The sequence below is a fragment of the Acartia tonsa genome, chromosome 15, assembly GCF_053477335.1.
Source record: "Acartia tonsa isolate MP-2025a chromosome 15, ASM5347733v1, whole genome shotgun sequence".
NCBI lineage: Eukaryota > Metazoa > Arthropoda > Copepoda > Calanoida > Acartiidae > Acartia > Acartia tonsa.
Window position 1 is genome coordinate 9,385,358 of NC_137274.1, and position 21,142 is coordinate 9,406,499.

A 21,142-nucleotide genomic window follows, 5' to 3' on the forward strand; every position below is an offset into this window, starting at 1 on the left:
TTGTGTGTTTACTGTTTAGTCAAATGCGCTTATTAAGTCAAACTTTCCTTAATTATGATCAAATGTATGTATGTATGTATGTGTATAATTGAGTGGCCCCAGGGCCCCCGAAAAAATGGTAAAATAAAGCATATTTAGAGACCTATGTATTGGAGGTTCCTTTGGGACATACAAAATTTAGGGATCTAAAGGGATAAGACAATGGCCGATAAATTGATGTGCATTCCACCCTAAATGATTATACACAAAATGATCCGTTCTATACATTACAAGATTTAGTGGTTGAAATGTTTGGACACCGATGAAAGTACCCAAAGTTGTTGAGGCAATGAATAAGAAAAAGTTAATAAAACTTTGGGGACTAGTGTAACACAAACAGCCCAGGATGGTTTTAATCCGTTTTTTTTATAAAAGAAAGTCGTTTTATGGTTTTACTTTTAAGCTATTTTTCTGCTTTCCACACAACTTGGAATATAGTTCCCCTAGATGCTAGGGACGCAGCCGCTAGCAGATACATACCTCAGCTGTTTCCGCCGGCTTTGTATCGTCGCTGACAGCTGTTTCGCCGGTTGTATCGCCGCCTCCGCCGAACTTTGTACATTTGCTATCCTCCCCCTCGGGTCCTATACCGATGACTAGTAATAAAATGCCATTTCTCGCGGTCATACGTAATGTTAGAAGGGTGGCGCAGATTTTATATCTCAGACTTCGCGATTTGAGAAGAATTTAGATATCCTTATACAGGGGTGTATATTCTGCACAAAAAGATTCATTTTCCCCCCTGCTGTAATTTTTTTTGTTTTTTTCCCCCTCCTAGTTTTTTCCTGCAAAAATATTTTCAGGTCTCTTTATTTTATTCATATCCTCTCCCCTCCCACATATTCTTTTAGTTTTTTTTCACCAAAGAGGGGAGAAAAATTGAAAAACATATTTTCAGTTTTCTTTATATAGGTAATGGTGAACCAAATAATCTTGCAAGCATCAAAAGTAAATCAAATAGCGAAAACTGAGATCTGAAATTTGCGTCACCCTTCCAACATTGCGTATGACCGGAATTTAGTTAAAACTAGTCATCCCTATTCCATTGTTGGTTTGGGGGGGCTCACCTCCCCCCTCCCCATTTTCACCCTCTTTAGGGCTCGCCATACTAATATCTAAAAAAAAATTAAAATTAGAAATGGGGGGGGGGGGATTTAAAGGGATAAGACAATAAGCTAAACTTCATTTGTAGGGGTTGAAACGTTTTGACACTTAACTTAATGAATCAACCAATCAAATATTATATATTATAAGTCCCCAGAATTGTTAAGCCACAAAATAAGAAAACGTTATTATAAAACTTTGGCGACTAGTGTAATAAACAGCCTAATGTCCCCTTCACCCCTGGAATTTATAAAATGAAGTTGCGTTATCTAGAATAAAATGTACAGAAATATAAGACGTTAGAATGATATAAATTCCGATAAAAAAGTAGTCCGATAGCCATGTTAATTTAAAGTTAATTATGCTCCTTAATGATGGGAATATTTCAGCAGTCTATCTTTTATAGGAGCCGATAAAATCACGTTTTCCCTATTACAGACACACGGACAGTCATTTGGAATTATAGAGTAGCCTCACTAGTACTACTAAGGATAAAACCGTTATTCTATGCGGAATTTAAAAAATAACATACCACAATTTTTAACTCCAAAAGATTTTCCGTTTGTTAAATGATTCTATGCTGTCCTCCTATTGGTCCAATCAGAATTTATGCTGTCCTCCTATTGGTCCAATCAGAATTTATGCTGTCCTCCTATTGGACCAATCATAATTAAAAGCTGTCCTCCTATTGGTTCAATCAGATTGACTATCGGGGCTCTAATTGGTGGAAAAAAGAAACTTATTCATCAATGCAAAGTTGTATTAAAAAGAATTTTAAGGGATAACATATTATATATTAATAAAATATATTTTGGGGAAAATAGGGGCGTTTAAGAGGATGGCTAATTATAGAGCTGAATTTTTTCAAATATTTTTTTATAGCAAACTTTTCTGTTTCCTGGTTGGTTGATGCAATTGCCGCCAAACTCTTCTGAAGCTCCTGATTGGTGGTTAAACTTGCCGCCAAACTTGTAAGAAGCTCCTGATTGGTGGAACGTACTTATCAGTCTACATTATTGTCTTCATTGGACATCTGAAAAATAATTATTAGTGCTAAAATAATTCTAATTTTCAAAAATTCACAGATTTTTCCCTTAATTTTCAAAGATTTTTTTTTACAATTTTCAAAATTCGTACATTTTTCTCTGTTAAAAAAAGTGGAATAAAGAATATAAATACATAAGAGTACATTCAACTATTAATTTTCAATAAATTTGCCATAAAAATATAAAACTTTTTTTTCTGGTTTTTTCACATGATTTCTAGAATTATAATTGTCATACTTAACACATATATATAATTACAATATTATAGCTAGATTCTGGGGTTACAATTCAGAGCTGGATCTTTAAATCATTTTAGTGGTGAGCCAACTTTCCACCAATGAGAGCACAGCATTTTATGGAATGCCGCGCTGTGATTGGCTGAAATTCGGCTCACCCCGATCTGGCTCACCACTTAAATGATTTAAAGATCCAGCTCAGGGATATTAGGGGATAAGACAAAGGATGATAAATTAATGTTCATCTCCAATGATGATAAACAAAATTATCCCTTCTGTAGAATACAATTAGTGGTTGAAAAGGCTTTAGATACTAATACTAATATAATTCTTTAAAGGTACCCAAATTTTTAAGCCAAAGAAAAGAAAAGGTGGTAATAAACTTTGGGAACCAGAGTAATTAACAGTCTAAAGTCTCATCCCTCCCTGCCAAAAAAAAATATTATCATACTGGTACCCAAAGTTTTATAAACCTTTTTCAAAAATTTGTGGACATTTTTTATAAAATCTTGGTGGGTGTGTTCTAACGAGGAGTATCTAAACTTTTCAACCAATAATTTAATATAAGGATGTGTTGTCAATTTATCGCCCTATGTTTTATCCCTTAAGATCCCTGTTCAAAAACGACAATAACAAATAAACTTAAATTACTTAAAAGATTTTTAACAATTTTTTTCTTAAAAATATACATTGGGGATATATTATTAAGTGGAAGTAATTTTGGGAGGGACAGGACAATGGATTCAATCTACAACCCTTTCTTTCCCCAGATAGAAATACTATACTATAGGCATATTATCACATCATAAAATATTGGGATCTAGTGAATTTTACGGCAAAATGTTCCTAGTAACGATTATCTCCAATTGCTATGAGGCTGCTAACTGCCAAACGGCTGATTGTACACATCATGCCCGTACACCGTTTAAGGCGGCATTAGAAGGTCTTTAAATATTTGGGAATACACAGGAAAAGCGCCACTAAAGATAAGTCTTTTTCGCGCATTTACGTGCACTGCGAAATAATTGTGCATTATTGAGTAATGAACATTCCAGATTATTTGTAGGCCTTCATTTTTCGGTTCAAATTTTGTGCGAGCATAATCTCGTTTCTCGTATTCATTTGAATCCGGTGGATAGGAACCGGTTCTCATCCATACGAAAAAACTATGTCTAGCATCGTATTACATCCAGCTTTCTACGAATATAAAAATGTACAATCATAAGATTAAAACCAGTTTTTTAGCCAGTGCCTTCGGCACCTCGGGGTTTTAATCTCATAATTGTACATTCTATATCCGCGGAAAGCCGTTATTATTAAAGCTTTTACAAGGAACTTTTCACCGTGAATTGCACTAGATCCGAATTTATCAGCCATTGTCCTATCCCGGAGAAAAATACTGATACAATGCAATGCAGGGATCTAAAGGGATAAGACAATGGCCGATAAATAATGTACATCCCCAATGATAACACACAAAATTACCACTTCTGTAGATTAGATTAAAATTAGTGGTTTAAATGTTTGAAAACTCAACTTAATAAATCATCGAATTAAAATTCACTAAAGTCTCCAACCTTGTAAAGCCAACGAATAGAAAACATTGTTATAAAACTTTGAGGACTAGTGTAATAAACAGCCCATTGTCCCCTCTCTCTCGGATTACTATGCAAAGATTTTCTATAATTAACTGCGTGAGTGTCAGTTCTGACATCTGTACCAGCCGAATAATTCAGTATGATTTAATTGTCCTATCAATTTCAAACCCTAAATAGATTTTTTTTATATTTTTTATAATGACCCATCAATCAGAAAGGGAGGGGACATTAAACTATTAATTACACTGGTACCCAAAGTTCAACAACCATGTTATCTATCTCTAGCTATAAAACTTTGGGTACTTTCTTAAATTTTCATGGGTTAACTATAAACTTTTGAACCAATAATTATAATTTGCATATTTGGGATCTATTGATCATCCATTGTCTTATCCCTTAAGAATCCTGCCCCACACCAATCCAATGTTTCAATATTATAGATCGATTCTTTCCGTCCAAGACAGACGGACAGACACCAGCTAAATATATATAAAAAAGCTGCGCTGATTATCAATAAAACTATAATCATAGCAAGACAAAAAAAACTTTAATTTGCTTGAAAATAATATCATTTCCAGTATGGCTTCGAAACCAATTAATATCCGACGATTCTCAGCCATACTGAAAAATCATGTATAGCCTCAGCGTATTACAGATAATTTTTCACGAATATTAAAATAAAATGATAAAATTAATGCCAATTTTGTTAGTTAGGGCCTTCGGCCCTTTGTGGCTAACAAAACTGGTGGTAATTTTTAAATTTTTTATTTTAATATCCGCATAGAGATGTCTATAATACGATGCGATAAACAACTATTATGGGACGGAATTTTGGTGTAAACAAGGATGACAACATCCATAAGTAGCGAAGCACAAAAAAACATAATACAACCTTACAGCGAATTTCTGAGCGCAGATGTTCAGGGATCATAAATCAATAATAATAATATTTAGTAATTTTTTTTGGTAGCGAAGCTACTCTATAATTGGAAATGTCCGTCCGTTATTTTGTAGCATATATTCTGCACAAGATTAGCTTTTTTCCCCCTGCTGCCAAAATTTTTATTAGTTTTTTTCCATCAAGGAAAAATATTATCAGAACTCTATTTTATTTATATTATCCCCCCTCCCACATATTCTTTTAGCTTTTTTCGCCAAGGAGGGGAGAAAAATGGAAAAAAAATGCTTCCAGTTCTCTTATTTTTACATTTCCACCTCTCCCCCCCCCCCCCCCCCCACCACTTTAGCAGGGTCAATTACGCAGAATATACACACCTGGGGGGGGGGGGTCAAAGGTTTATAAATAAATTGACATGATACTGATATAGAATTCGGCCGATACTATCAATAAATCATAATATTCTTCTAAGTAAAAAAACTTGCAGTCAATTTAAATAACAATCTTTAACGTACATATCCTTTGATATAGAGAGTCTTTGCTTGTTTAAAATTTATGCTTTTATTAATACTAACAGCAACGCCCAGAAAGGCCTCTAGGAGCACTTGTGAAAAAGAAAGGGAGGGGTGGAAGTTGACCCTTCAATTTTTAATTTAGTTTATCTTATTCTCTGATGTAAAGACCTTCCCCAAAATATTTTTAAAAACCTTCGCTGGACCTATAAGAAACTTCACTGAAAAGGAAAACCTTATTTGTTAAGCTGTGAGCGAGAATCTTCGTTACACAGACAAACAAAGACATTCTGTTACTTATATTAAAGGATTGTTTCGGGGGTAGTTAGAATTGAGGGGAAGAATAAATAATCTTCCATTTATGTTTCTCTGTCTTAAATAAAAGGAAAAGTAGGTTGCGGGTAAAATCCGTAAAGTTTGTGTTGTTAAAAAACAGTAGTAGAACAATGAAAATTTATGTTAACTTTTTAAATTTTTTTTTGTCTAGGTATAGTTCTTTTCAATAAAAAATACACATATTTAGTGAATATTATCGTTCTACTACTATTTTTAAGCCTTATAACACACACCTTTACGAATTTTACCCGCAACCTACTTTTCCCTTAATCTTATTTTACGAGGATAAACCTTTATAATATCACAATGGACTTAAAAAATAAAAAAGTTTGGTTACTTTAAATATAAATCTGTATCTTTTAATGATTTTTGATTTTAAACATTTACAAATAACCCCTAAGTATACTATATAAACCCCGGCGGGACACCCTGACTCTATTAGATACACCATTTAACTATATCCTAATGATGCAACACAAATAGATTATTTCCTGGCAAGGCTGTGTATTTTCCCTAATTCCAACCCCCCCCCCCCCTCCCCAACATGGTTGGCAAAAATCCGGGTTTTTCTAGAAAAGTACGCGAACAATTGAAAAGACTGGTTTTAACTGGTTAAATCATGGAAAAAAACAGAATTTTCAAAAATAGTTAAAACCGGAAGAAAAACATGTGGTTTTAATTGCCCAGGACTATTCTTGCCAACCCTGCCCCCCCCCCCCCCACGGGGAGAGGGATTGGAGAAGGGGAGGGGTAAGAAATAAAAAATATTGTTATTATTGTAAGTTTATAACTATATAACTAAGTGAAATGTATAAATCTGTTCTCATGTAACAGGAATGATAACTAAGATTGTTGATTTAATGAGTTACTCATGTATTGTATATAAGATGCACACACAGCTCAAAGTTCTGTATAGGTTTTGCTGCTGGCGTCCAGTTCCTTTTCCAGGTTCACGTCCCCAATCTGGGTTTCCTTCAGCTCCACTCCAAGAACTGCGCGCAATAACCTGGCAGCCAAAAATTTATTTTTCAACAACAGAGTGAAATATTGAAATTTTACCTAATATAAAGATATGAAAAATATTTTAAATTAAAATTTGACCATTAAGAGACAAGACCTTAAATCTTTTAACCAATAAATAAGAAAAATGCATAAATTTTAACTAATAATAGAAAAGTTTGTAAAAATTTCAACCAATGCACACTGGTCCGAAAACGGAGATTTGGGTCAACAATTCGTTTTTAGCCGTTTTTTGGCCGATTTCGATGCCCAATACGGCAAATTGGGGATTTTAGGGGTCAGGCAGTCCATTTATGAGAAAAAAAATATATGACCTCGAAGGTCAAAGACCTTTAAAATGACCTTTAAAGTCTGATTTTGCCGTTCTCGTGGTTTTATTGGACATTTAGGGGGGGAAGGAGGTGTCCAATCAAGGCGACACTGAAATACGTTTTTATAGGGGATTGCATTAGCTAAATTTCATGTGAAGTAAAAATTTTTGTAAAATAAACTGGTTTTGCACCAGCTGAATTTCAAATTTTCGCCTTTATTTATAGTTTTAACCCATTTATATAAATATATATATATATATATATTATATTATTAAGACATACTTTTAAAAAAAAATTTATTTGATACTTTAAAGTCTTGCAAATTGTAATTTTTAATTAATGAAATATTTAAAATTATTAAAGCCCAAAAAATGTGTTTATGTTTAAATAGAAGCAGACGAACACACACACGAACGCACACACACGAACGCAGACACACGAACACATAGTTTCGACCAATCAGAGGCAAGAGATTTTTCTAAATTGTCCAATGAGAACTCAGTATTTTGGCTTCGACCAATAAGAGACGAGGACCTTTGTTTCGACCAATCAGAGGCGAGATTGGCTACGCTAGATTGTGTAGGCAGAAGATTGAATTAATATATGTATGTTTTACGACACGTGTATTATTTTTTTTTATAATGAACAAAACGAACAAAATCGGATGCCATATATATCGTGAAATATGAAGCTAATTACAATATCAACAAATTCTCTTTAATAAACATGCGGGAAACTCGGAGAGCACTCAATAAGAAAATTTTGCCAAACTTACCCTTATCTTAAAAACTGAGAAAAAAAAACACATTTTTGCATTTTGTACCATTTTTTGTGTTATAAATAATTTTTGAACTTATATAGGACTTATTTTAGTTGGACAATTTCCAACATGCGGATATTTGATTTTATCAGATTTAAGCAAGTATAGCCAATTTAACAATGTCAATAATACGTTCTTAGATTTTAGAGTTCTGCAGCTTTGGCCCCAAATTATTTCAAAAAACATATTATCAACATGGGTTGATATTTAAAATATAGGTGGCCCAGGATGTCTTTGAAGGCTGGCAGGTCAACTTTTGTCTAAATTTATGGGTAGGAAAAATTGAATTGTTGACCCCTCCAGACCAGTGTGCAATGGGTATAAGATATGAATGTTAAAATTTCAAACAATAGCAGACAAGAATTTAAAAAATTCCAACCAATGATAGACAAGAATTCTAAAATTTGAACCAATGATAGAAAAGAATTTTAAAATTCCAACCAATGATAGACAAGAATTTTAAAGTTCCAACCAATGATAGAAAAGAATTTTAAAATTCCAACCAATGATAGACAAGAATTTTAAAATTCCAACCAATGATAGACAAGAATTTTAAAATTCCAACCAATGATAGAAAAGAATTTTAAAATTCCAACTAATGATAGACAAGAATTTTAAAATTCCAACCAATGATAGAAAAGAATTTTAAAATTCCAACCAATGATAGACAAGAATTCTAAAATTCCAACCAATGATAGAAAAGAATTTTAAAATTCCAACCAATGATAGACAAGAATTCTAAAATTCCAACCAATGATAGACAAGAATATTAAAATTCCAACCAATGATAGACAAGAATTTTAAAATTTGAACCAATAAGAGAAAAGGATATTTTGAGTTGAATAATAAACAAGTTCCTGGCAACATCTTTCTTCTTGCTCTTGGTGTCCGCAGCATCCTCTTCTCCGGTAACATCCTGTTCCAGCTTCAACTTGTCCTGATAAATATCACACATTATTACCTAGTCAATTACCTCATATGGGCGGGGATGCTGTCCATGACACTCAAATGTCAAGGTCCAACAACAACCCAGAATAACCAAGGGGAGCCAAATGTCTCCTTTTCTATGTTAACACCCAGGGTATTAGGTAAAGTGACACCCATCAGAAAACAAACCCTTTGATTGCACGACCTTTGTCTCAGAAGTCCTTACTATGCATGGTAATGAGTTGCCCCTGTATATGGACCAAGGCATTTCCCCTACTCTAAATATTAATGTCGCACACCTGAAATAGAAGTAGGAACTATTTTTAACATCTTTAGTTATGACGCGATATAAATTAAGCCAAAATTCAACCTATAACCTCCTCCACAGACTATTTAGGCTACATGAATTTTAGAGATCTTTTTAAAAGCGAAGCATTTCTATAATTGGGGTCGGTCGGTCCGTCTGAACGTCTGTAACGGATAGCTTTTTACGTTAATTTAGGCATGTTAAAATTGTCCTATCGATTTCAAACTTTGCATGGTGATTCCTGTAGTAGTTAGGTACGATTTAGAAAGCGTAGCAACTCTATAATCGTTACCAGAATGTCCGTACGTCCATTTTAAACATATGGATTTTTAACTTTTTTAACAACTAATTTGTATGTGATAAAATTATCCGATTAATTTGATTTTTGGAATACTGATTCCTAGGACAACAAAGTACAATGTTATAAGCGAAACATCTCTATAATCAAGTACCAAAAACGTAAGTATGTCCTTAAACATTAAGCAGTTTTTCAACAAATTTAATTAAAATTTTGATTCGTCATTTATAAGGGGGGGGGGGGGGGTTAATGCAACCATCTCGTAATCAGTGAGCAAATTGCACTTAGAATTCGAATTTCCATCTGAAATTTTGCATGAGTAATCCTTGGTAGGTCTATTTTCCCTAAATCGAACAAAAAGTTGGAAAAGTAACGGCTGGCGGCTCAGCTGTTTTGTCATTTTTTTTTATATCTATATAGCAAATTAGTCACGAAACCTCTCTCAACATAATACTCTTTTCTACTCCAAAACGCTATCAAACGGTTCTACACAGTAGCTGTTGGTGCTAGAAGTTTTAAAAATGGTTATTGCTATCATTTAACATGAATTAAACAAAAATATGGTTTAAAAAGTTGATTCCTACGTAATTGATGATGGATTTACCCTGAAAATAGGCTAAAAACGGCTGAACGGCTGAGCCGCTAGCCGTTACTTTTCCAACTTTTTGTTCAATTTAGGGAAAATAGACCTACCAAGAATTACTCATGCAAAAGTTCAGATCGAAATTCGAATTCTAAGTGTCATTTGCTCACTGATTACGAGATGGTTGCATTAACCCCCCCCCCCCCCTTTATGCTCTGATTTTTCAGTTCTGACACACTACAAGTATAAACGTTCCTTTGTCCTTACGTTTCAGAGCTACGCTTTTATGGATGTTGTCATCCTTGTTGGACAAGAATCTGTGTACATATGCCATGGTATAAAAGTGACACACCTGAGCAATGTTGTAGATACCCTCTTCTATTGTTCCCTCGGAGATGAATCTGATCACTTTCACCTCTTTAGTCTGTCCAACCCTGAGAAAAATGCAGGGGTGTATATATTAATCCAGGGGTGTATATCCTGCATGGGAGAGGGAAAAACATTAAGAAATAAACAGTCCTTAAAACATTTATTTCCCCTCCTTGGGGAAAAAAACAAGAGAAATATGTGGAAGGGGAAAAATGAATGCGTGAGTATTGGAAACATTTCTTAATTTTTACCCCCTCATTTGAGAAAAAAAACTAGAAGGGGGGTGGGGGGGTGTCCAGCACTGTCCAACCCTGAGAAACATAAGAGTTAAATCAGAGGTGTATATATTTGCACAAAATTTATTTTTTTCCATGCTGCAAAATATTTCATTCCCTCCCCGCCCCCCCCTCCTAGTTTTATTCCAAGGAGGGGGAAAATGGAGAAATGTTTTGAGTAGGTACTCTTTATTATTCCCCCCCCCCCCCTCCCACATATTTTTCTTGTTTTTTTCCCACAGAGTTAAAGAAAAAATGTTTTTAGGACCTTTAATTTCTTTGTTCCCCCTCCCACATATTTTTAATTCCCCTTCCCCCCATTCAGCAGGGAATCCCATGCAGAAAATACAGAATATTTCAACAAGGATGACATTATCCAGAAAATTTTCTATAATTCTATAATTCATAAAAAAAAATCATTAAATTTTTTTTAAATTTTGATGTATTTTAAGCAGAACTAACAGACAGACAAAAATGATATACTAGATGTTTCTTTAAATAGGGAATCTACATTGAAAGACAGCCGTGAAAATAACAATCCCCCCCTATAACAGAGAGACTAAATACAAAAATTTGCCTAAAAATAACAAGCTGGCAGCTATCACAGGGAGGGAGAGGACATTTGGCTGTTTATTACACTAGTCCCCAAAGTTGTATAATAATATTTTCTTATTCGATGGCTTCAGAACTTTGTGGACTTTAATTGAATTTTGAAGTTTCAGTGAGTTTCAACCACTAATAATAACCTAAAGAAGGGGTAATTTTACTTATTTGGAATATACATCAATTTATCGGCCAATGTCTTATCCCTTGAGATCCCTGGAGCTGTCTTCTTACCTGTGACATCTGTCTTCAGCTTGTTTATCATTGTAAGGATTGAAGTCCAAGTCATGGAGGATAACTGTGTTAGCTGCGGTCAGGTTGATACCAAGTCCACCAGCCCTAGATAGATAGATAGTTAGTTAGATAGATAGATAGTTAGATATATAGTTAGATAGATAGCTGCGGTCAGGTTGATACCAAGTCCACCAGCCCTAGATAGATAGATAGATACATACATAGATATATAGATAGATAGTTAGGCTGCTGTCAGGTTTATATCAAGTCCAACAGCCCTAGTTAGATAGAGAGACAGACACAGACAGACAGATAGATACGATAGATAGATAGTTAGATAGATATAGTTAGCTGCTGTCAGGTTGATACTAAGTCCACCCGCCCTAGATAGATAGATAGATATATATAGAGAGAGATAAATAGTTAGCTGCAGTCAGGTTTACACCAAGTCCACCAGCCCTAGATAGATATGTGGATAGTTAGTAGGATAAATAGTTATCTGTATTAAGTCCACCAGCCCTAGATAGATAGAAAGATAGATAGCTGCTGTCAGGTTTATACCAAGTCCACCAGCACTAGATAGATGGATAGATAGAGATGGATAAATGGACAGTTAGCTGCTGTCAGGTTTATGCCAAGTCCACCAGCTCTAGATAGATAGAGAGATAGATAGCTACAGTCAGGTTTACACCAAGTCCACCAGCCCTAGATAGATAGAGAGATAGATAGTTGCAGTCAGGTTTATACCAAGTCCACCAGCCCTAGATAGATAAGAGAAAGTAGATAGATAGATATAGTTAGCTGCTGTCAGGTTGATACTAAGTCCACCAGCCCTAGATAGATAGATAGATACATACATAGATATACAGATAGATACGATAGATAGATAGTTAGATAGATATGGTTAGCTGCTGTCAGGTTGATACTAAGTCCACCCGCCCTAGATAGATAGATAGAGATAGATAGTTAGATGGATATAGATATATAAATAGAAAAAAATTGTAAGGTTGTGTGTAACCATGTAGTCAAATGCGCTTAATTAACTGTTTGTTTGTCTGTATGTACCAAAGGATCTTGCAAACCATTGAACTAATAAGGTTATCCTTAACAGGCTAGCTTCTCATAGGTCCCTGGAAGGTTTTGAAAGATTTTGAAGAGGGGCACCACCACCCTCTCAAGAGAAATCACCCCTAGAAAAAAATCCCCACCCCCCAATAGATTTCGTTTCACTTTTAAAAAAATCTAAATCTTTTATTTTTCTGCATATTTGTCAGCTCTCATCTGGGTAGAGAGAAAGCTGACGATATTGAGGAAAATATTAAACAAGAAAGGATCTTCTATTTCATGTTTAATATTTTCCTCAATATTGTCAGCTATAATCTGGAGAGAGAGAGGATCTTCATCAAATATTTCTTCTTCAGTAATTCACCAACATCTCCACATTTAAATATACTAATAACAAATAGAAATGTTGCTTAAAATGTTTTTTATACTGTGTGGTTTTTTCCCAATATTCAACCATTTAAAACCAGACTTTTTAAAAGTCCACGGACTTTTCTAGAAAATGCCGGATTTTTGCCAACCCTGTCTTTAACAACAATGTCTTCACATTGAAATAAACTAATACACGCATAAGAAGAAAACCTCTAATAATACAGTTCCACCTTTGATCATAATCATCTAAGGTGGAACTGTACTATTACAGGTTTTCATCATTTCTAAATGTCCAGGGGATTTTCTTATGCTTTGTTTATGCTGCACAAGAGCATACATGCAGTACTTTTTAGCTCCTCAGTTGCACTAGGTGGCCCCTCTCTTCCTATTCAGAGTGTGGCCTCTTATTGTGAGGAGAATGGCCCCCTCCTTTTTAAACTGTGGTTCTTCATAAGGTGGAAAAAAGTTGGGTTTCACTTGGGTTGCCCCTCATATGGAGGACAAAAGTTGGGTTTCACTTGGGTTGCCCCTCATAAGTAGGACAAAAGTTGGGTTTCACTTGGGTTGGGAAAACCCAACTAATGCATGTATGACTATAAGTATAATGTTTGTCACAAAGTATACATGAAAATTGCTTCTCACCAGTATGAACAGTCAACCACCAATGGAAACCTACCCCTAGACGACACGTAACAAAGTAAAAAGCTATATAATATGAGCTTGCGGCCGTCCATCTTTTATAGGAGCCGAGAAAATCATGTTTCTCCCAAAACATAGAAATCTATTATTAAGATGTGAAAGAGATATTTTCAAATCCTTATGCCCTAATGCTCCAATTAATGTTTCACTCTTAATTTGAAAGGATTTGAAAAATTATGATATGGGCTCTTTAATAACCCTACCACTAGACACATCACAAGCCATATCTGCAACATATACTTTTGGCTGATGATAGCTGTTCTTAGCCGTTTTGGTAAGCTATGAGAAGCTGTATTTTTAAGGAGAAACATGTCAGTTTACTTACCTAATTACCTACTTACCTCTGATATATAAGTAACAGGATGTCTGTCTGTCTATGTGTGTATACAGCTTTCTGTCTGTCTTCTATCTATCTACTCATCCATTTAGTAACAAGGGGGGGGGGGGGGGAGTTCTGACACTTTTGCGTAAACAGTGATTATAGGCTTTGTCTTTGTAGTGAGAGGATAGGTTATTTCACAAAAAAAAATTCTATCTATCTGTCTGTCTCTCTATCTATCTGTCTATCCTTATGTATTTACCTGGTTGAAAGAATGAAAAGAAAGATTTCCGGGTCTCCATTAAATTCATCAATGAGTGCTCCTCTCTCTTGAACTGGCGTTTGTCCGTCCAGCCTACATACAAGTCATGCTCATTTTTTACCTGGTACCCAAAGTTTTATAAATTGGTACCCAAAGTTTTTGAATTTGTACCCAAAGCTTAATAAAATCCAGCTCTTGTTGTCTCTTGTCCATCGGCAGACTCCAGTTTTTCCCATAATAAGTATCAGGATGTCTATCTGTCCGTGTATCTGTCCAGAGAGGAAGGGGACAATGGGCTGTTAATTACACTAGTCCCCAAAGTTTCATAAAAACGATTTCTGATTCATTGGCTTAATAACTTTGGGGACTTTAGTGAATTTTGATTTGTTGACTTATTTAGTTAAATGTTCAAATGTTTAAGCTACTAATTTTAATCGACAGAAGGGGTAATTTTGTGTATCATCATTGGGGATGTACATCAATTTATCAGCCATTGTCTTATCCCTTTACTATATTATATTATATTATATTATATATAGTTTGTGGAGTGCCTCAAGGTTGCATATTAGGTCCTATTATATATAGTTAGTGGAGTGCCTCAAGGTTGCATATTAGGTCCTATTATATATAGCTAGAGGAGTGCCTCAAGGTTGCATATTGGGTCCTATTACATATAGCTAGTGGAGTGCCTCAAGGTTGCATATTAGGTCCTATTATATATAGTTTGTGGAGTGCCTGAAGGTTGCATATAAGGTTCTATTATATATAATTTGTGGAGTGCCTCAAGGTTGCATATAAGGTCCTATTATATATAGTTTGTGGAGTGCCTCAAGGTTGCATAAAAGGTCCTATTATATATAGTTAGTGGAGTGCCTCAAGGTTGCATATTAGGTCCTATTATATATAGTTTGTGGAGTGCCTCAAGGTTGCATAAAAGGCCTATTATATATAGTTAGTGGAGTGACTCAAGGATGCATATTAGGTCCTATTATATATAGTTTGTGGAGTGCCTGAAGGTTGCATATAAGGTTCTATTATATATAATTTGTGGAGTGCCTCAAGGTTGCATATAAGGTCCTATTATATATAGTTTGTGGAGTGCCTCAAGGTTGCATATAAGGTCCTATTACAGGGCTGATAAATGAGCTCTTTCCTGAGAAATTTGTATCCACGTATTTTCAAATATTTTTGCAGTATGTCTAACATCATTGTGAACTGGAATCAGAAAATATTTTTATTTAGGGATCTAAAGTGGATTCGAAATCACCAATGATGGTGCACATAGTTAGTCCTTTTGTAGATTACAACTAGTGGATGAAACGTTTGGAAACTCAACTAAAAGAACCAACCAATCAAAATTCATCTTCTATGTGAAAGTGAGTGTGTAGCAAATGATCTTGATAGCCGCTAAACTAATATGATTCTCCTTCATGGTTAGGCCTTTATTTAGTTCAGAGAAGGTTTATAACTTTTCTGGGAAAGATCCACCACCCTCCCAAAAGAAGGACTGTCTATATCTTACGTTTATTTATCCAAAGATTTGTTTTTGAAAAACAATATTTATGACAAAAATGAATAACACTACCTAGCAGGAATAGGTAAACAGCCAGGGTGGGAGGGGACATTGGGCTGTTTTCTAAACTAGCCCCCAAAGTTTAATAATAACGTTTTCTTATTCATTGCTTTAACAACTTAGGGGACTTTTATTAAATTTTAATTGGTTGAGTAACAAAATCACTAGTTAAATCTACATAAGGGGTGATTTTTTGTATCTTCATTAGGGGTATACATCAATTTATCAGCCATTGTCTAATCCCTTTATATCCCTGGTAAACATAAAAATATTTTCCTGTGAAAAAATGAGAACTCTTTCTCCGTCTGCTTTCATCTTGGGCAACATTTCATCAAATAATCTGCACATACAACACAATGAATCTTAGTTTTCCAAGTAACAGGATGTCTATGTCTGTAGCTTAGGATCTCGCTAACCGCTGAAGGACTGATATTGTTTTCCAGCTTTCAAAGGTCCGTCATTTTTACCTGTTCAGAAACCACCTGGAAGCCTGCAGCACCTGCACCTGAACCTGGAGGCCAAATCCAATTTTTTTTTATAAATATAAGGAAACTACATCTCAAACGGGAACCTTTTTTGCAAAATAACCTATCCTCTTACTTCTAAGACAAAGCCTATTATCCCTGTTTACGCCAAAGTATTAGAACTTCCCTCCCCCCTTAAATAAAAAATAAATCAATCAATCAATCAAAAACTCCATCAAATGAATGAATCCATTGTGTTCCTGAATTTTCCGCTCTCACAGATGAGATGTTCTGGTAGGGTGAGATGGGAGATACATCTGTAATGTTCGCAAGTCTTGTGGATGTCGAAATCTGACATCAACTTCAGGTCCTAAACAAATATAAACTATATTACATACGTTGCAAATTCTGTTTTTTTCCACGATTTAACCGGTTAAAACAAGACTTTTCAATTGTCCGCGGACTTTTTTTTAGAAAAAAACCCAGATTTTTGCCAACACTTTCTATATATGACAAGGGATCAGTCAACATATTACAAGGAGTCCCCAAAGTTTTAAAATAACGGTTTCTTATTCATTGGCTTAACAACTTTGGGGATTATTAATGAATTTTTATTTGTTGGTCTATTAAGTTCAGTGTCAAAACGTTTAATCCACAAATTGATTTCTACAGAAGGGATATTTTTTTTATAAACATTGGGGATGTACATCATTTTATCGGCCATAGTCTTATCTCTTTAGATCTTTGGATCTTAAGGGATAAAACAAAACACAATAAACTGATATAATTATACAATATACATCCCCAATGATGATGTACAAAATTACCCCTTCTACTATTACCTATTGGTCCTAATGTCCATGGAGGGAGGGGAATTTAGGCTGAAAAAGCTTAGAGGTACCAAGAGATCTTAAGGGATAAGGTAGGACAATAGATCCCCCCCCCCCCCCACCAAAACCTTACCCAATTCATAAAGCAAAATACAAAAAATTTTATCCCCCTCCCCTCACCAAAAAACACGTTCTTTTTACCTGTATTATAAATTCTTCTACGGCATTTTTGTGGGAAGATTCATACACCTTCAAAGACCGGGCAATGGTCGCCAGCTGTTTGTCTGAGTAATGGTCCCTAAAACATTCATGTGATGATATATAAAAAAAAACTAGGAAGGGAGGGGACATTGGGCTGTTAATTACATTAGTCCTCTAAGTTTTATTATAATGCTATCTTATTCGTTGGATTAACAACTTTAGAGACTTTTATTTAATTTTGATTTAATGGTTTATTAAGTTGAGTGTCTGAATTTTTCAACAAAGTTGTTGAGCCAACAAATAAGATAACATAGTAATAAAATGACATTCCATTGCAAAAAAACGCGATATTTGGTTTAAGTAAATATTCTTTTATTCAAACATTGTAATTTAAATGATACATATAATTATCATTTAATTCATATTTTTAAAGCGTGGGAAAATTTTTCGAGTGTGAGAACCATTTTTTGGCATTAAATGATCATTTAATTTTATTTTTTTTAATCATGGAAAAAAATATCTGAGCATGGGAAAAAACGTGAGAAAAAATATGTTTTAGTATTAAGAAATGTTCTATCGGTTTCAAACCTTTTCCATTCGATAGATCTTTCCGACTTTGGAAAAACTGTCAGACCGATTTTTTAAATTCAATCTGTAAAAAAAGATATTCCAGTTTGAATTTTTTGTTTTGAAAATATTATTTTACATGTATTGACGCCATCTTGGATTATGATAATTTTTTTTGTTAGGAGATTTTTTTTCCAAAATTTTTTTTAAAATTAAATTTTTACAATGAAAAAAATCTTTGAACTTAAATTGACCAATAATTCAAAGATTTTTTCTATTTAAGTTAGAAGATTTTTTTTGTTTAATTTTAATGTACAAAAAAACACAACAGTGAAAAAAATGAAAATTAAATGAATGAGCTATCGCTCGATCATTTGATACCTTGGGATTTAAATATCCATTTATGCTAAATTTTGTTTGCTTAAATAACTTATTGCTAACTATTAAAAACAACCACAGCTACCTGACCAGAAGTGGATGATTTGCCAGTTTTCTGAGCTGCATCAGCATGCCAATGCCAGATTCGGTGGGTTCCTCCCCATTCTGAACAAAAAGTCAATATGTTAACATTTCAATCTATCTATCAATCTTTCAATAAAAATAAATCTAACTATTCAAGTTATCATTAATATTTATATAAAATCAATCAAACTATCATTCTTTCAATCAATAAACTAATAATATAATCAATCTAACTAAAATGAAGCAATCAATCAAACAACTATCTATTCTGGAACAATCAATTAAATTAATATATAAATCAAGCTATTAATCAATTTCTCAATCAATAAATAAATCAATAATTTATCAATCAATCAAGTTATCATTAATATTAATATAATTCTTCCAATCAATTAATAAATCAAATATCAATCTATTAATCTTTCCGTCTGGGGTAAATCTTTAGGGGGGTAGGGGGTATTTGATTAATAAATCTTTTTAACTATCAATAAATCTATTTACCGATGAAAAAATCAATCAATCAATTTATAAATCAATAAATCTAATTTTCAATCAATTCATCAATTAAACAATCTATTAATCAATATTTCTATCAAAAAATGATAATCAATTCAATCATTTAATCAATCAATCTTTCTATAAAAATCAAATTATCAATCAATATATCTATCAAACAATTAATCAATCAATTTATCAATTAATCTAACAATCAATCTATTAATGAATCTATCAATCAATCTATTAATCAATCCTATTCCATATAAACAAATGATAGGAGGTCTTTTGAGTCTGTATGTGTTGTGTATGTTCTCTTAGAAACTAACATAAGAAATGGAGGATCAAGTAACCCTAATTGCCTCTAGAGGCGTAACCACTGGTAATAATTAGGGTTGGCAATCCGAATCTGGAATCTATAATCCACCCAATTTTTGGGCCCATTTTGGATGCAGAATCCGAATCCGTCATCCGTAATCCGCAATTAAAATTGCGGATTAGGATTGTTAATTTTTATGACTTTTGTAGCACTTAAAAAATTGTTAACATTTAAAATGTGGCATAAAAAAGTATTTTATTGTCTGTTTATTAACTTAAGGTAAAATGGTGGGTAACAGTAGCTTTTCATGCTTATTTTAGGATAGGTTAGGTTGAGTAAGGGTTAGAAAATGGCCGCTGTAGGGGCTAGAATTATTTTTATTTAAAAAGACCTTTAAAAATATTGCTAGAATCTGCAATCCACAATCGAAATATCTGCAATCCGCTAAAAAAAAGAATCCGCAACACAGATCAATCCGCTATATTTTTAGACGGATTTTTGTAAGAATCTGAATCCGACCCAAAAATTGGGCTGATTGCCAACCCTAGTAGTAATAATAATAATAATTCATAGTTTAACCTGATCTTTGGCGTTTCTTTCTTTCATTTCCTAAACAAGCTTTATATATTCATCATGTAATACCTATATTTGCCACAACTTTTACTATACAAATTTTATATTTCTGCAAACAGATGAAGTATCCAAAATTCAAGAGGAAAGCTTAAGCAGCTATAAGGTTGGTATACTAAAACAAATTTTTAAAAAGAAAGGGTATACAATATTCAGGGGCTGCTATTCACCCAATTAATTCCAATTGAAATTGCCCCAAAACTTAATATTTTGTTGGGGTAAGGTTGGCGTATAAATTGTTTTTTTTCATGTAACTGAAAGGAAGTGGGTAAGAAGGGGGGGGGGGGGAAAGGGATTATGGGAAATTTTCACTTAGAATTGTTTGTCAGAATCACATTCCCTTTTCCCTGACAATATTAAAAAGAAAATTGGATGTTTAGTATAATTAGAAAAAACATTTTAAGTAACAAATTAAAATATAATCTGCTCAACAAGTAATCCCCAAGTAATAGCTATTTATTGATGACATTGATACAGAGAATCTTCACCAAAATTTTTACCTGGCTATCTTCAATAGTAGCCGAGAAAATCGCATTTACCCCATAGCGTTACGGATGAACTGACCAACAGACAAGGTGAATTGTAGAATATATTTGTTACTGAAAAGACACTTTGCCAGGGGTGTGTATTCTAAAAATTTGACCCTGCCAAAGGGGGGGGGGGGTGTAAGTAAAAAAAAATGTGGTAGGGGGGCAAATACGTAAAAACGAGAACTGAAAACATTTTTTTCATTTTTCTCACCTCCTAAGTGAAAAAAAAACTAAAAGAATATGTGGGAGGGGGGATAAAATGAATAAATATTGAATTTTTTATTTTTCCATTTTTTTCCTTGCTGGAAAAAAAAATTTGCAGCTGGGGAAAAAAAGGAATCGTGTGCAGAATATACACCCCTGTTAAAAGAAGAGTCCTACCTGGATCCTGACAGCCCGCTCCTTGTACTCCTGGACCAGCTGGTGGTACAGCTCACTCTGCCGTGAGGTCAGGCTCACCTTCTCAACCAGGCTCGTCTTCGCAGGCAGGTCTGTCAATACCTGGATAAAGATGAATTGAAAAGTCCGGTTTTAAGCGGTTAAATCGTGGAAAAACCAGAATTTAAAAAACAAGTTATATTCTACTATTTTTATTTATGTACATCTTTGCAGGCAGGTCTGTCAATACCAGTATTGCAGATAGAGATGAAATACAACCCAGGCATAATAACTCGTCATGACTTAAGACGTTAAGAATGGTTCCTACCGCTACTATGTAAGTTACACAACATTAATAGTTACAGTAGGGGGAATGCCTTGGCCAAAAACAGGCGCAACTGATTACCATGCACTTAGTACTTCTTGAGACAAAGAAACTAACTTAAAACCTCCAAAGGACCAG

General features: G+C 34.1%; 2 protein-coding genes across 4 annotated transcripts in view; both read right to left on the reverse strand.

The window, feature by feature from the left end:
- LOC145306848 (uncharacterized) overlaps positions 1 to 2,090 on the reverse strand; it is a 78,689-nt gene extending 76,599 nt beyond the window's left edge. For all 3 annotated transcript variants that reach the window (XM_080149168.1, XM_080149166.1, XM_080149167.1), the window contains exons 1-4: positions 2,040 to 2,090; positions 1,676 to 1,761; positions 1,076 to 1,154; positions 520 to 622 (exon numbers count right to left, since the gene is read on the reverse strand). In XM_080149168.1, coding sequence (XP_080005294.1) covers positions 520 to 622; positions 1,076 to 1,146 — 174 coding nt within the window. In that variant the 5' untranslated portion in view covers positions 1,147 to 1,154; positions 1,676 to 1,761; positions 2,040 to 2,090. The remainder of the gene's footprint in view (positions 1 to 519; positions 623 to 1,075; positions 1,155 to 1,675; positions 1,762 to 2,039) is intronic.
- An 85-nt stretch (positions 2,091 to 2,175) lies between these two features.
- Positions 2,176 to 21,142, reverse strand: part of LOC145306850 (SWI/SNF-related matrix-associated actin-dependent regulator of chromatin subfamily A containing DEAD/H box 1 homolog) — a 40,269-nt gene continuing 21,302 nt past the window's right edge. The window contains exons 19-31 of the mRNA XM_080149173.1: positions 20,683 to 20,802; positions 19,721 to 19,750; positions 18,329 to 18,408; positions 17,299 to 17,395; positions 16,528 to 16,637; positions 16,080 to 16,143; positions 15,383 to 15,445; positions 14,231 to 14,322; positions 11,517 to 11,621; positions 10,388 to 10,469; positions 8,777 to 8,857; positions 6,561 to 6,774; positions 2,176 to 3,075 (exon numbers count right to left, since the gene is read on the reverse strand). Of these exons, the coding sequence (XP_080005299.1) occupies positions 6,670 to 6,774; positions 8,777 to 8,857; positions 10,388 to 10,469; positions 11,517 to 11,621; positions 14,231 to 14,322; positions 15,383 to 15,445; positions 16,080 to 16,143; positions 16,528 to 16,637; positions 17,299 to 17,395; positions 18,329 to 18,408; positions 19,721 to 19,750; positions 20,683 to 20,802 (1,029 nt within the window). The 3' untranslated portion in view covers positions 2,176 to 3,075; positions 6,561 to 6,669. The remainder of the gene's footprint in view (positions 3,076 to 6,560; positions 6,775 to 8,776; positions 8,858 to 10,387; positions 10,470 to 11,516; positions 11,622 to 14,230; positions 14,323 to 15,382; positions 15,446 to 16,079; positions 16,144 to 16,527; positions 16,638 to 17,298; positions 17,396 to 18,328; positions 18,409 to 19,720; positions 19,751 to 20,682; positions 20,803 to 21,142) is intronic.